Genomic DNA, 17,013 nt, shown 5'->3' with positions numbered 1-17,013 from the left:
GGGATTTTCAAGTAAGCGTTTCTCAATTTTCTCCAGTGCCAGTTACACACCAAGAGTCTCTGTGAACTATGAATAGACACACAGACTTGTTTATGTGAATGGCTTATACAGTAGCACCTGTATGCCTTTTCTGAAACTCAAAGAAATGAGAAAACATCCCCACGATCAGGAGATTTAGGTAATTACGCATATATGAAAGTATAATGCTGACGTTTATATTTGCTATAAAACCTCTCTATGTAAGTCTAGCACAAGAAAGAATCTAATAGAATGTATGTAATGAAGGCAATTATATTCAATGTATGAGCAATAATCAGTGATATGGTCATATGATCTATGTAATAAGAATATGATTACATTTTTGTATTTATTAGCAATATCTGGGATGTGGTAATTCCATGTTACGAGATTGCTATTTTCTTTGAATTGCCATCAAACTGCACTCAAAAGCCTCCCATGATTTTCTAAATTGTTCTTTATAAGCAAAACATCAATACATTAGGCTATCCATAGATGCGCAGTAGGATAGAGAATGGATCTGATTGAGCCCTTTGGGTTCCTGTAGTCCCTTATATCTGCAGGTCCCTTCCCTGGCTATTCTGCTAGTATTTCTACCCATGGACCTTTACGAGATTGTTATTCCAGGTGAGCTCAGTGATGTCAGATGTTTTTGCTTTACATCTTCTGATATTCTGATTGATATTTATAATATACAAAGCAATGGTGGAGTACATGAGTATACTATTTCTACAGTTGAGTTTTTAGATAGTTGCCACCTAGCCCCTAAATCAGAGCAGTGCTTTACAGATGGATAAACTACATTCTACAAATATATTAATATTGATGCTTTTTATTTAAAATACAGCTATATAAATTACTTAGACATGCACGAGAACGGACAAGAATGGTAAATTAAAGACAAAGAGCTTGCTTGTCTGAATTCTGTCCTGATGTGGGAACGCAGTCTGCTTCTTCCTTCTGTGGGCTAACGGGAATCCTGATGTTTGCTGAGTGGATGGCTGGACATACTGTCCAAACAGAGCTATGTTTGCCAACTGAGAACATATTGCAATCTCTGTGAGGCTCCCTATCATAGATTGAATAGGTTCTGTTGTGCTCAACGGGTTGACTGTCAAAAGGAAATAACTTTTTTTTTTCTGCTTGAAACCTTCACTGTTGCTTGTCTGAGAATTTGAGAGTGGAGACCTGTGAAAAGCATTGCAGGACATAGCCATCGGAAGGCTTCCATAATTAACCCCCTGGGCACCACAAGGTTGCACCTTTCTACCAGTATGCATACATGTTACCGTATCACTCCTGCTTATACTTATTATTAGTGACCAGTGGTATACTTGGGGGGGGGTCCACCCCATGTGACACTGATCAGGTGGGTGCCACACTGACACACACACAGGTCCCAAGTCTGCCAAACATTCCCTCTCAGTGTCTCAATAACTTCTCCACTGAACGTTTCAATGGTACTCTCTACTTTCCCACAGCTCTACTTCTTATCTTCTTGTTCTTCTGCCAGAGCGGTGAAGGCTTTGTGCATCTTAAGCATCTATAAAGTCTTTCACGCTCTGATTGCCTGGCCCTAATTGGCCATTGAAATGCCTTGTAGTCCGGTCGCCAATGTAAGATTGGTGGCTGGTGGCAGGTCCTATTCTTGATACACAAAGATACACATGCAGATATATAAGAGCGTAGACTATGGCCAAGTGTATCCAGCAGCCGGCCTCATGTAAGGCCTCACGTACATGCCAGAGCCAATTTTCATCCACAGTCTGGCCCTGTTTATTGGCTCTTCATGAAAGCAGGCAACCACAAGGAAGGTAAATGGCTATCACTATGTATAGCTCATAAGGAAAGAGCATTGGTATGAGAATCTCATGAGTCTGTTAAAGGCAAAGTATTTTTATAATCACGTATTACGTTGTAAAGATTATATAGATTGTAAGAACAACTTGAGCTTTGAAAGCAGAATTAGTTATTGATCAGGTGGCAATATAAAGAAATTCAAAGGTATATTTTAACAGTAGGTTTATGCCATCGACACTATTTACCCAGGGATTTTCTTATATTAGTTCACAAGCTGGTCATATGTGCTGCCATAAGTGTCAGGGAACTAATTTTCCATTCCATTTTTGTGTGATGTCTTTATTATTCTACCATTATTTTTATAAAGTATATATGGATTTGGAATTTTTGGCAACATTGCATTTTATTACCTGTTGCACAATTCATGCCAAAGCAGGCAAGGCTTGATTGAGTAACAATCCCCTGAAGTAATATTAATTCTAACTTCAGAGCGGCCGAATTGGGGCAGTATAAACACTGCTGTGCCTGGTGTCACTAGACCCTACATAGAAAATATTAGTTTTTCTGCTTCAATGACATTTGAAAAGTCCCAAGGGTATCTCTATATTAACACAGAGAATGTGATTTAATATATGTAAAATGCATTTTTTATTACAGTATATTTATCTTCTGTTTTCTTAAAAAGTCGCTTAGAATTTTATACATTTACACTAGATAGATGGTGTAGAAAAGACAGCTGAAAATGACCTTTCTGGCTGTTGTTGAACTACGCGTCCGGTGATCCTGATGCATTTTCCATCCCATTTTGTCTTTTGTTATCAAGGTATTAAAAATGTCTTGGTATGCATTTGTGAGATATTTTCTTCCTTTTTCTTGTTTTCTTTTCTTTCTTCGTTTGCCAAACTAAGTAAAAACATTAAAGGATCTGTTTGCTGAAGATTAAGCAGTTTTATCTTAAAGAATAATACATGCCATTGGTGGACATTACTCGATATAATCCGGTGAGCAAATGGAACTTACAAATGAGAGGTGCCTCTAGACAATAAGTAAAATTCTTGCAATCATATGAAAAGAATGCAATGGTCATAAAAGAAGGGAAAACGTTTCTGGAATATGTAATTGGTGTAGCATATAAATCACACTTAGGGAAATTGTAATGAAATATTATATGTTGCTCTGTAAAGGTAAAAAATACTGAAGGACCATAAACTGAACTGGCTTTCAACTTTTTGTCAGTACTGGGTTGAGAGCTTTAAGGCAGGAGGAGTAGAAACCCACAAGGAGGCATCCCCAAAACACAATATAAACAAAAGCCAATAATAAGTCTAGAAGGTCAAGGGCAGGCAACACAGGTTCACAAAGGGTTAACAAGCCAAGATCATGGAGCAGGAGACAATCAGGATAATGGGGTAACAAACCAATGGTCAAAACCCAGTCGGTCCAGCATGACCAAGCAGGCTCAAGGGGGTAACTGACCTGTAGCAAGGACACAAGGGAAATGGTGACTGTACAAAGACACCACAGCTTGGGAACACTCGATGGGGCCAGGGCTAGCAGCGTTTATATAGGGCTACAGGTGATCGGCACCTCCCCGTACCTTCAAGGTAACCGGTTTCCTCAGAGGAGGATTGACCAGGTATTGAATTTTAACCAATGAGGAAAGTCTGGGATAACATGCCTTGCCCCTCCGCCAGCTGCAGTTTAATCACTCCACTACATGTAAAGTTTGGAGAGTTCTGGGTCAGGGATGCGGTTTATTCCATACAACTGGAGGCCGGGGATGCGGCCTTTTCCAGGACAGCACTGTGAACGCGATAATATCGGGAGTGCAAGGGGAGCTGGGGGTAAATGACCCCTGTGCCATGCTGGCCTCAGGGCCTAACACTTTTTTAATACAAGGTTGTCATCACTCTGACAAGGACAGACCAAATCATATATTTTGGTTACCTGAACATTCTATATTGAATTCATGGTGCAATCATCGGCATAAGATACATGTTTAGGGAAACTTGGACACTAGGTAGTACCTAGGTAACTAGGTAGTTTGGGCCCGAAACATGGTTTTGATTTGTAGACCTTTGAGCAAAACAGTTTGCAATACTGTCCATGAAAATGCCTTAAAAGTTCCACTCAGACAAAACCTTTTCAGAAGCTTTTGTATGCTACTTTGAATACAAAACCATAGTTGAGAATCAAGTGGTACTATGGTTGGAAAATGCATTAGGTGCAAGCACTTGTGTGATCAGAAGGCCGCAGCAAAGCAAAAAAGTAAAGTGTTTCACGTAGAAACTTCTTCTGGAACCCTTTAGGAAACAGAGAACATAAATAGGGCTTTATTCACATGGGTTGTCTTTCCTGACACAGGCAGCAGCAACATATTCTGGCTTAGGTCACGGGTGGTATTTCCAGGAGGGTGGTAGTGCCCCTGCAGCAAAATCAGGGGGCAGATTGCTCTTAAAGTCAGCACAGCCTCCATAGGATGCAGTAAAAGGCACTGCATGCAATTAAGACATGGAAATGCATAGTGAGGACAACGGCTGGGGTTGTGCCCTGGGTCAGGCCATGGGCAGCACCCCAGGTAAATAAGCCACTGACAGCCACAAGCTATTATGTAATATGCTAATATGTAGCTAATAATTCACAATATGTGTCAATTAGTATTGGTACCTAGTATGGGTTATGATGGAGACAGATTCACACATAGCATACAGAGTGCTCTGTTCCAAGCCTAAAACGTTTTCTCTCTTCCCTTTATTTCAACAGTTAAATATATCTTTCTCTGTTTAAAACCCCATATAACTCTCATATTTATCTTAAAGTACTTAAGATAATTGTATGTTAAGTTATAAACATGAATATAAAAGCAGAAAATTGGATTCTATTAATTTTCTGTGCAATGTATTTACTTTACTGCAAGTCAAATATTTTCCAGACAAAGAGAGGATACCCAACACTATTTAGTCTGAACAATTGGTCTTGATTTATAAGTTGTATAAATATTTGTGACACTGTTTTTCTACAATGAGAGGGGAAAGAATTACTTGGTCCTCTTAAAAAGCCTACTGTTACTTCTTCTCTGAACGAGGATACACAGTATCTATCAATCCAGGTTTTCAATCAGGGGTAGCAGTATTGTTGGTGCAGTGTCCTCAGATCCAATTATGAAATGAATGAGTGTTTTAACCCCTTAAGGACAATGGGCTGTCCCTAAACCCATTGAAAACAATGCATTTTGAGCCCGTACATGTACGGGCTTTGTCATTAAGGGGTTAAAGGTAGCTAATTAAGACAACAATCATAGTGTTATTTGCAATTTGTGGTTATAGTGTTCCTTTTTATCACTTTCATATATAGATTTATCTAATAAGCTTTGTTTTTGTTGTAGGTCCTGCAGAGGTTCCTATGATGTCTCCTAATGGATCCATCCCCCCAATACATGTTCCTCCTGGTTATATCTCACAGGTATGAGCTGAGTTTTGCTGACACGTAATGTCCAGCTATACCAACGATTTAACATTTTAAGAGTCTTTCCTTCCTGGATGTTGGACTCCAAGCCTCACGGGCCACAAAGCAACCAGGATTTGGGCAAATCCTTGCATTTACAAAAGTAATTTTATCAGTTCCAACCTAACTAGAAAATATGGTTGTAGCTCAGAGGCCTGGAGCTTAACACCCCACTTTACTCCGATATCAGTACTGATTACATTTATTATTATCAGTTTGATCCTATAACACTAAAGTGTAGCATTAGCGTATCTAGATCACTAAGCAGGTATCTTTGCTCTCCAGCTAAAGCTGAGTTATAGCATCTATCGCCATTCGTCAAACAGGTGTCAGGTTTAGCATGTTGGGATGCTCCAGTCATGTCCATGGCTTGCGTGATCCAGCTTTAATCAGTTTTGCTGTTATTGAAATTAGGGTAAGGCAATAATTTCTGGTGTAATGGTAAGTTCACGTAAACAGAGCAGCAGACTTCTGGATATCCGCATGTAATTGCAAGTTTCCGTAGTAACCATCGCTGGCGTGATATGCTTCTGTAGAACAGGAAAAGGGAGGAACAATCGTCTTGTTGTTGCAAATCAGACAGAAATAACATAAGCAAATTAGGAAATTTAGAGAATACTGAACAGGTAATCAAGAAAATACGAATTTATAAGAGACATTTTTTGCTAACAAATAGGTTTACTTATGGCATTATTTGCCAATGTAAGTAAAGTAAGAAAAGTCTCTTTTTTTTGATATCTCATGCTGCTCTACTTTCACTCTCTTAATATCTTTAACAAATACATTGAAGCAGATCTGCCATTTAATGTTTTCCTGTGCAGGTTTTAAGATGGTTCTTCCAGTTTCTATGACAACAGCCTATCGGTGCATGCTTTTATACCACATGATAATTAAGTCTCCCCAGCAGAAATTATGAATAAGGCAAACATTTACTTGATTAAAGAAACATTCTGGGAACGCTTAGGTCATTTAGCAGTACTAGGAATTAAGTTTCTAACATTTCATTTAGCTACAAAATTGTTCTATTGAACTGCTTAGATGCAACCTTTAAATGCAATTTAAAATACACAGAAATGAACTAGCCCTTAACTAGCCATTCATAATGACGACTGGGGTATTTTGGCTAGTTCGTTTCTGAGCTTTTAGCATCTGTAGCAAAATCTATATTATTGGTCAATTGACATTAACAAATTGAACATTTTGCAAAGTGCACATGAGGTCATCTAATGTAAAGCACAACGTGTCCTTAAAATACAGTATAAAGTATATGCATATATATTCAGTGGTCAACCAGGTGTCATGTTACTTGCAAAAATCATACTTACGCTGATGAATAGTAAAATTCAGCAAATTGGACTGTTTCCCAGTTGCGAAGAACTGCACAAACCTTTGGCATTCAAAAAGAGTTTGCCTCATGTGTATAATAGTCAAATAGCTCCGACTGATATTAAAGAGGGAGTTAATTTTAGAAATTGTTTATTTGAAAAAGGTTTCTTTTTAGAAACCTTTCCCTCAATTGCATTAAGAATATATCAATGAAGATATATTTAATGTAAAGGCTACATTGGTCATGTACTCGGCATGCAGTACTCAGGAGGGCCAAGCTTTGGGACAACCTCAAAAGATCCAGTGAGTTTTTGGCTTTTATGACTTGCTGGAGCTATACATTTGCCCCAGATATTGCCTCCGGTAAATGGCAAGCATCTGTACATTGACTACATATTAAGAACACAGAAAGGTTTTAGAAAGTATGTTTACATTATATACAAGATTTGGGTTTCAATGTTTTACATGAGTTCACAAAATTCTAACGTGTAAAGAGCAACCATCTTTGTTTGATGACTGATCTCAGAAAAAGAGGTTATTGTAGATCAAATTATTTAAAGTCAGATTGCGTAACACAATCACATGTTGAAAACTTTAAAAAGGGGTTATTTCTCTGTTGCATTTCAAGAAGGCACTTCCAGGGTCCTCAAAGCTTTAGCAGTTAATTATCGTTCTAAAAGTTATCATAAACCACCGAGATCCTGAACTCTTCTGGAGTAACAAAGCAATATTTACTTTTCTCATTTGTCACAGTGGGGTTGGACAAATCCCTGTTGAAGATAAGAGACAGAAACAACAATTTAGGAGCCAATTTGCATTTGGTTTTAGGAGCCTGGACGTGATTCCTTCATAGAGATTTAGAAATCTAATATATATATATATATATATATATATATATATATATATATATGTAGTATATAGCAATATATATAATATAGTACTGTATATATCAATATAACTGTACAAGTTCAGTATCAGCAGTCAATGGCTACTCTGGATTTAACCAGCCTTGGTCATACTAAATCGAATGTTCTAGGTCAGCAGGACTATTGCTCCAAGAATCTTGTAAAGCTAATTCCAGACATATGCATGACAAGGTTATAGCTATATACAACAAAAAGACTGCTGTTTGTCTTCAAGAAGTAATAGTATCTAATACTCTTTAAAGTGTTTTTCACTTATTACAATAATTTTGCTTTAATTCTCTGTTGCAGGTGATGGAGGATAGCACAGGGGTTCGGCGAGTAGTGGTTACACCCCAATCTCCAGATTGTTACCCTCCCAGTTATCCTTCAGCCATCTCTCCAACTCACCATTTACCTCCTTACCTTGCGCATCATCCACATTTTCTTCATAACTCGCATTCCCCGTTCTACCCGCCAGTTACTGGCCCAGGAGAAATCCACCCCCAGTTCTTCCCTCATCATCTTCCGCATACAATATATGGAGAGCAAGGTAAGCCAAATAATCCTTCAAATTGTCTACTTGCCACTTAACTAAAAAAAATGCCACAAAAAAATACATTAAAGCAGTTTAATAATTTTAAATTGATTAATTTCTGTTATCTAGTCCCTTCCAAACTTGGTAAATTCTCCAAGACCAATTCAAACTTATGTTGGCGCTGCAACAGCCAAAGCCTGGAGACTATATATAGACATTTGGTGGGAATGCGATATAGTCAAGAACCTCTGGAATATGGTATTTATTAAATTAAATCAGCTAAATAAGATCATATTAACCCAGACTCCAGAGATAGCATTACTACATTCTGAAATGTCCTAATAATAAAACATCCATTATAGTGACACACTTCTTAGTTGCAGCTAAACTCCTGATCGCAAGGAATTGGAAAAACAACTCCCCTTTCGAATGGTACCAATTAAAAGATCAAATTCTATTCCAATGTCAAATGGAGAAAGGTCTTGGATGGATGAGCACTAGGGCTAGACGGAATGGATTGAATGGTTTAAAAACACTAGCTGATAAGGTTTTAAGGAAAGCTTTAATAGATATTTGGGTCATAGGGTGAATGCGGGAGTTCCAATAACAGGATCTAGATGTCTCTCTCTCTCTATTTTTGTCTCTCTAACCGTGTTCTATTTTAATACTTTCTATATTAGATGCTATATGTTATAGTTAAACATGTACTGTAAAATAAGAATTGAATGAGCCATGCTTTATGTCCTTCTTTTCCTTTTTTATCAATACAAATTTATTTTAAAAAAATTAAAAAATTAAGCAGTATGATTTGTTGAGGCTTGACAAAATTCTAATTTCCTATCAGAAATAAAAAATAAATCATGTTTTTTTAGTATAAGCCAAAAATAATTATTAGAATATTTTTCTTTAAAATGCATAAAATGTTGTGTGTAAAGCGTATCAATTAATTTTGTTTATATTTACCATGTATAAAATGCTGAGTGTCAGATAATTGTTAAAATAATATACATCCATGTCTATCTATCTATCTATCTATCTATCTATCTATCTATCTATGTATCTATCTATCTATCTGTCTATCTATCTATCTATTTATCTATCTGCCTGTAGCAGAGAGTTGGAAAATTTCCGCTTAAACTAAAATGACGTAATGGCTGGTATTTTGGGATCATCATCTGGCCGTTTATTTTAGTCATTGGGATTTGCAATGTCCGGGATAATGGCATGTGTTGTTATTGATATGTAATGAGGCAGCATGCGTTGTCTGGTCTGTACCAGATATCAAATATATTTACAACTTTACCACTTTCCAGGAAAATGTCCAGTAGCAAGTGTGATATAATTTTTTTTTATCAGTCTGTAATTTCATCTGTATCTGTTCAAGGGACACTCCAGTGTCAGAGGGAGCCCCTTAACAATCAATGCTAACGAAAGTACTTTGCATATGCATTCTTGACCTCTCTCAACCTCTCAGCTATCGTCTGCATTAAAGTCCAAATGATGTCTGGAGTGTCCCTTTAATTGTGGGTTGCTTAATATTCAATAGACTAATAAAGTCCAGTATTCCCATTCAGGTGCCTATTCCGAGACTAAATAAGTAGATTTGTAGTTCTTATATAATATAGAGTTTGCATTTTTTTTCTTTTTCCCAGGATAACCACTTTTCCATGAAAACAAAATGTTTAATGTTATATTGGAGGTATTAAGGGTTTCTCTTTTTAGTTCTGTGTTTTTAAAGCTACCTCCACTAGACCCCTGAGGTCCTGAACCTCCAGTAATGTTTAGTTCTTCACCATCTTACAATAATTTTTCCAAGTGTTTAAGAAGACATTTAAAGAATTTATTGGATTTTACATTGACTTCATTCAAGTTGATTTACTGCTGAAATACTTTCCATTGAGCTGCATGTCAGATATACAATAGTAACAATGATAGTTTAAAAGCAACCCCATCCATAGACCACCAGAAGTACCCTTTGAGCCAGATTGGTGTCATATGCAGTACAATTTAATGGCCAATCCTACAGCAATTGCTGGGTTAACATACCATTGAGAGTAAGCATAAAGGGCATTAATTTTAATGACGTTTTGTCTGTTTTCAGCAAACAATGTGAACTGTACTAGCAATTACTTGGACATATATTACACTATAATTATAACCATGTCTGCAATTTTTAGATGTCTAAGTTTGATAGTTATAATTTTCTTATTGTTTATTTAGAAATTATACCACTGTACGGGATGTCCAGCTACATCACACGAGAAGACCAGTATTGTAAGCCACACCACAAAAAACTTAAAGAAAGACAAATAGACAGACAAAATGGACTGAACAGTCCACCATCCACTCTCTACAAAAACCACCTGGGGAACTGTACGACAGTTTTCAATGGCAACGGGAAAGTTTATAATGGGGCTGGCTGCGGAGGAGTTGGTGGAGTAACGGGATTGAAGAAGATAGAGCGGAGAGCGAGGAGCAGTCCAAAGTCGAATGAACAAGATGGTCAAGGTATGTCAAGTCTCATGGTTTGCTAATAAACATTGTCTCTCTCTCTATATACCGTATTTGCTCGATTATAAGACGAGGTTTTTTCCAGAGCAAATGCTCTGAAAAATACCCCTCGTCTTATAATCGGGGTCGTCTTCTAATCAGACCCCAAAAAAATGGCTGGGGCCATGCTGCTTACCGGTCGCGAGCAGCGTCTCTTCCGTTAGAAGCAGGAGGACAGGAAGCTTGTAGCTTCCTCACAGAACTCTATCTCCCCCTCCCTCCTCTGGGGGCGGGGCCAGAGAAGTTGCTGGTACAGCCGGTCCCCTGCAGAAGTCTTCGAGTGAGAGATCTGCAGTTCAGGTAAGGGGGTGGGGGAGGGTTTTTGGGTAAGTATGTGTGATTAATGTGTGAAGTATGTGTGATTAATGGAATGAATGAGTATTTAAATGTTTGTGAATGTGTGTTTGTGTGTGATAGCATGGATGTGTAAGGGGGGTGGGGGTTGTAGCATGGCATAGGGAGGCTGTAATCCCACTACTATCATCCCCAGGTTCCAGCATGTACTGGCTGCCTTGGCTTGATAGGAGTGTGATTGCTGTTAGCAGCAATCACACTCCTATCAAGCCAAGGCAGCCAGTACATGCTGGGTTAAAAGGCATATCATGGGGCTGAGTGGCATATAGGGGGTTAAAATGCATTTCTGGACCTCCAGAAATGCATTTTAACCCCCTATATGCCACTCAGCCCCATGATATGCATATATACCTCCAGAAATGCATTTTAACCCCCTATATGCCACTCAGCCCCATGATATGCCTTTTAACCCCCTATATGCCAGGGTGGCATATAGGGGTATAAGGCATATCATGGGGCAGAGTGGCAAATAGGGGGGGTATAAAGCATTTCTGGGGGCAGAGTGGCATAACTGGGGGGGGGCAGGTTGGCAAATAAAAGGAAATTTAAAAAATATATTTACATGAATTAATATTTACTGGTAAAACTTTTTTTTCCTATAGGGTCGTCTTATATTCAGGCTTTTTGTTTTTTTCCTAAATTAATATTTTGATTTTGGGGGGTCGTCTTATAATCGGGGTCGTCTTATAATCGAGCAAATACGGTATATATCAATATATCTGAAGAAGAGACCTCTAAGGTCCAAAAGGCTAATGTAACTTTACATTGGCCCAATAAAAGGGATCAACAAAAGTTTTTTAATATTTTTTTTACAGCTATATACATTTTTCTATTTCAAAACCAAAAACAGCATCAGAATATGTGTTTGTCTTATCACTTAAAGGGACCTTGTTTAAAATAACATTTTGGTTTTGGTTTTCACCTTATGTTTCTCAGCTCTGTGGTTCCAAGGATAATTTGTATCATTGCATCAGCCATGTGATTTTTAAAAGGAGATGCATTTTGTTAATGAATGCTTACTAATATCATGTGTATTCTTCTTTACCGACACTGTCAAGGATATTTAACTGTCCCTTTCATTTGTTCTTGGTGTGTACTTGAATTGGAGACAGACGGACGGGATTTCTGCATGTCCTTAGTACCCCCACCCATCAGTATAAAAATGCATAACGGTTTTGTTAGATTCTTAACAGCGCCATAATCCCACACCTTGTGGTTATATTATATCTATGTAGCCATAGAGCTGATATTAAGACATAGCACCTCTGTCAGGAAGGGTTTCCTGTCTAATGTTAAAAGGGTTCTGCAGTGGCCATGAATACAGTTTTCCTGCTAAGCAGATATCCTGATAGCCACTACCATGTAAAAGAAGAAAAGTCATAGTGGATGAATTTAAAATCATTCAGTTGACACACACAGGAGGTTTTTTTTTCTTTTAAGAAACAGCATCAATTCTTCTAGGTAGATTTGCACAAAGTCAGGGATTTTGTAGGCATATAGTTATGTGTATGATTAAACAACTATAACAAACAAGTTCTTATAATCATCAATTTAATATGTAGGTTGAAACACAATCATTAACAGAAACAACTGTGTAGGATGTATAAAACTGGGTGTGGAACAGCCAAACTCGCTAATAATGTAAGGTTACTGGAGACGGTTTAATGTCAGAAGTGGTGTATCATAGTAAGACTGAGCACAGCAACAAGACACAAGGTGGTTGTACTGCATCAGCAATGTCTCTCCCAGGCAGAAATTTCAAATTAAATCGGGGTTTCCAGGTGTTCCATCCATGCTCTTTTGAAGGAGCACAAAAAAACGGGCAATGTTGAGGACTATAGATGCAGTGGTCTGCCAAGGAAACTTAGTGCAACAGATAAAAGACACATCATGCTTACTTCCCTCCACAATCGGAAGATGTCCAGCAGTGCTATCAACTCAGCATTAGCAGAAATCAGTGGGACCCTGGTACACCCATCTACTGTTCAGAGACGTCTGGTCAGAAGTGATCTTCATGGAATATTTGTGGCCAAAAAAGCCATACCCCGGATGTGGAAGCCAAGTGACTTAACTACTCACAAAAACACAGGAACTGGGGTGCAGAAAAATGGCAGAAGGTGCACTGAACTGATGAGTCAACATTTTAAATATCTGGCTGTAGCAGAAGGCAGTATTTTTGCGGGATGGCTAAAGAGCGGTACAAGAATGAGTTTTTGCAGGCAACAGTAAAGCATGGTTCATTGCAAGTTTGGGGCTGCATTTCTGAAAACTGAGTTGGAGATTTTGCCAAAATTAATGGTCTTCTACAATACCATCACGGAGGCTTCTGATTGGTCCCAAACATATTCTGCAGCATAACGAAGACCCAAAAGATACAGCCAAAGTCATAAAGAACTATCTTCAGAGTAAATAACAATGAGTGATGGTATGGCCCCCACAAAGCCCCGATGTTCACATCATCAAGTGTGTCTGAAGAAAGAGAAGTAACTGAGACTGCCTAAATCCACTGAATAACTGTGGTTAGTTCTCCAAGGTGTTTGAAACAACATGAGTTCCTTAACAAACTGTGTGCAAATGTACCTAGAATTAATTTGATTTGATTTAGATTTTTCTTCTGCGAACACACTTTGCATTTTGTTAAATGATAAAAACAAACTATTATAATGTCTATTTAGGAAAGCGTTCTTACTTTACAGCATTTTTTTACATCTTCTTAAAACCTTTGCACAGTTCTGTATACAATCACTTACCTTTAGCTTTCCGCCTCCTCCTTTCACCTGGTAATCATCCTGACTCTGGGCCTTAGTGAATAAGCCCGTATTCTGTGTTTTTTTTTTTCTGTGTAGCATTACCTCAAATAAGCAGAAGTAAAGGCATGCGTGAAGCACTGCCAGCATAAAATGATCTCTCAGAGTAGTGATTGCATCTTTTCTGGATTTAAGTGACTGTACGGGAAGGACACAAGTTCTTAGACCTGTTATTCATTGCCCTGGAAAATAAATGTGCATTGATGACTATTCATTTCCCAGCGTAACAGAGAGATAATTGTACTACAGAGTTGTATACAGCAGGGAAAATGGTCATGGAGGTGAAGCAAGGAAAATTTATACTGCTAAAAATGTAAGAAATACAGTGGCTTTTTTGGTTCCAAGATATGACTCAACCTAATCTAGCCATGATGCTGGCTAAGAGTTTACTAGCAGTCATTAACTTGGAGTTACATGTTATAAAAGGTTACAAGAATCCTGTTTTGAGAGCCCCAGGTTCAGTTGTAGTCCAGGCCTTGTAGGCTTGTGCTCTCAAAGCAAGAAGCAGGGTGAGAAAATGGGCAAAATGCATATGGGGGCATTATGCAGAATGTATTTGCAAGGGGGACACCACATAAGTTATATCATATGCATTAAAGGCTGAAAATAAAGCTGAAATATGTAGGTAACTTTAGAGAAATGACAATGTTATCTGTGTACATCTGAAGAAGGTGCATTTTAAGACTTGAAGACTTGTGTGACCCTACACTTATTCTGTTAAAGTTCGCCGACTAACAGGTATCATAAGCTTGTTAAGACTCTTCAAATTCTCTTTGGACTATAAGGCAATATCCGTTCTATTATTATTATTTATTGTTTTATGTAGCGCCTTCAAATTCCGTAGCGCTGTACAATGGGTAGACAGGACATAACAAGTAGTAACAATTTGACTTACAGAAACAACAGGTGGGAAGGGTCATGCTCATATGAGCTTACAATCTGGAGGGAGTTAGGGTGTATTACACAATAGGTAAAAAGTGCTATTGTTAAGGATGGAGCAGCCACACTACTATAAATACTGCAGGAGAGGGACTAGGAGAGGTGAGCTAAAAGAAGACGGGGGACGTTAATGTGCAGTGTTGTAAGCATCCTTTAAGATGTGGGACTTGAGGGATTTTTGAAGGACCGAAGGCAGGGGAAGAGATGGATAGACCGGGGGAGGGCATTTCAGAGGATAGGAATTATTATATAGATATAGATAGGAACTATTATACTTTATAAATGATCGTGCATTTAGGTATATGCTTAAATTACCTTATGGACAGCACAAGTTACTAGTGTAGGTAGGAAATGATAGCAGGAGCCTAGACTCTGTGTGTTTCCCTCCACAGGAGTTATTTCATTAGAGCTAGGAATGGTTTCTTTATTCTGAACTAACTAGAAGTGGACAGCAAACAAGTCCAGCCTCTTAGTTAGATTGATTAAGGTTTTTACCCTTCTCTTTGTATCCAAGATGCCTTCTGCCTCTTACCTGTGCTCTTTCATTATAGCATTTAACATCTCTCCAAGGAGGATGCCCCGTCAATCCTTTTGTGCATTAAGCAGGATTTCCTAATGTTTATCCAGAGCTCCTAACCCTCCGGTTTCAGATCACACTCTTTGTTTAACGCATAACATTAAAGATAATTTGAATTGTACCCTTAAGGGATTATTTGTCATGCTTCTTTAATAGCTCTTTTCACGGCTCACTGTGAAAGGTAACACTTTAATTCTTAATTATTTAAGCTGTAACGCAATCAGTTTTGGTGTTGTGTACACACTGTAGTGTGGTTTCCAACAATGCACTCGGAAGCCAGTAAGAAATCCTGTATAGAGCACACCTGTGCTGTTGTAGATGCCTTAATTCTTATGTCGTGGATGTCATTGTTCTTTTGTAATAAAATGTGACCTCACAGGATGAAGAAATTCTTCTACGTATTCTAAATAGTAGTACTCAATTTATTTAGTTATAGGAACAGTTGTGTCGATTCAATTTTATAGGTCTGTTTTTGGAAAGCCCCCAACACTCAATATCACTGTAATTGTCCCCGTCCCTTTTTATGATTACTAGCCTGTTAATCAAATTTGGTTGCCCATGCATTCCACGGACAGATCCCGGCAGTTGTACATGTATATGCAGAAAATAGAATGATGCTGTACAGGAGATAACCACTGTGAAAAAAAAGAACAATATTTTAAGTAAGGGATGAGTATGTAAATTGCAATAAAATAACAAAGTAAGGTCTGTTCTGCAAAGTTTGGATAAGTGCCAACATATACCTGCGTGGTACTTAGTTTGGCAAAGAAGCTGGAGATTAGTAACCCTATTCTCCTTTTCCTTTCCATACATGCAGAAAAGAAATAAAACCATTTTTGTAGACTTCTGCCCTTATCAAATGTTCTATTCTAGTGATCTTTGCACTAGGAAGTAGGCTTGCAGTGTGCAACTTTTGGAAGTTTCTGTTTTCAATACCACCACCTTCATGATTTACTTATAACAGCGGCATCTTAGAGCTTATGGAGACAGCCAAACTAGATCTTTCATTGTAGGACCATCAGCATCCCTAAACCAAGACACATCCAGCAGCATACTATGAGACTCAACTTCAGCAAAAAATTACACCAGTTATTGAAATTGATCCCTGCAGCATCAACAGCAGTAGGGCACTGGGCAGGCACTGGCAGACAAACATCCAGGCACATGATACAGGACTACATTCCCCCCAACAATTGTACCTTTTGATTAATTGATCCCTCAGAGTAAGGAAGCTGAGAGAGCAGTTGCTAAAAGAACACCAGAACAGGTTGTGATGGCACCAAAATGAATGGACAAATTGATAACTTATATCTGGATTTTTCTCTTTGTTTTCATTTGTTTCGTTGTGGGCCCCTCCTCATTCTTGGAGATTCATGCTAATGCACAAATTAGGAAAAAATCATTAAATATGGAGTTTGTATGAATCCGAATGTCCAAGTCTAATATGTGCATAATACACTATATTCAGTATGTATAAATTTGTGGGCTGCAGAATTCAGGATTTATACACAATTATATAAAGGAACATTTTCTTGGAGGAAGCTATAAATGGGTCCACATGGGTTAAAATGGGTGCTGGCTACAGGATTTGAGGATATTTGGTGAGCTAACATCTTCAAGTTTATTTGGCAGGCTTGTCTTCAGCCGTTTAGTGTTGCCACTTAGGCTGCCAAAGGTGGTGCTCTGGGAGCCCCGTAC

General features: G+C 38.2%; 1 protein-coding gene across 1 annotated transcript in view; it reads left to right on the top strand.

Annotated features, from left to right (window-relative positions):
* Positions 1-17,013, top strand: part of FNDC3B (fibronectin type III domain containing 3B) — a 148,678-nt gene that overhangs the window by 57,957 nt on the left and 73,708 nt on the right. The window contains exons 4-6 of the mRNA XM_053460580.1: positions 5,204-5,280; positions 7,863-8,103; positions 10,309-10,596. Of these exons, the coding sequence (XP_053316555.1) occupies positions 5,204-5,280; positions 7,863-8,103; positions 10,309-10,596 (606 nt within the window). The remainder of the gene's footprint in view (positions 1-5,203; positions 5,281-7,862; positions 8,104-10,308; positions 10,597-17,013) is intronic.

The sequence above is a fragment of the Spea bombifrons genome, chromosome 3, assembly GCF_027358695.1.
Source record: "Spea bombifrons isolate aSpeBom1 chromosome 3, aSpeBom1.2.pri, whole genome shotgun sequence".
Taxonomy (NCBI): Eukaryota; Metazoa; Chordata; class Amphibia; order Anura; family Pelobatidae; genus Spea; species Spea bombifrons.
This window is presented reverse-complemented; position numbering and strand designations above follow the sequence as displayed.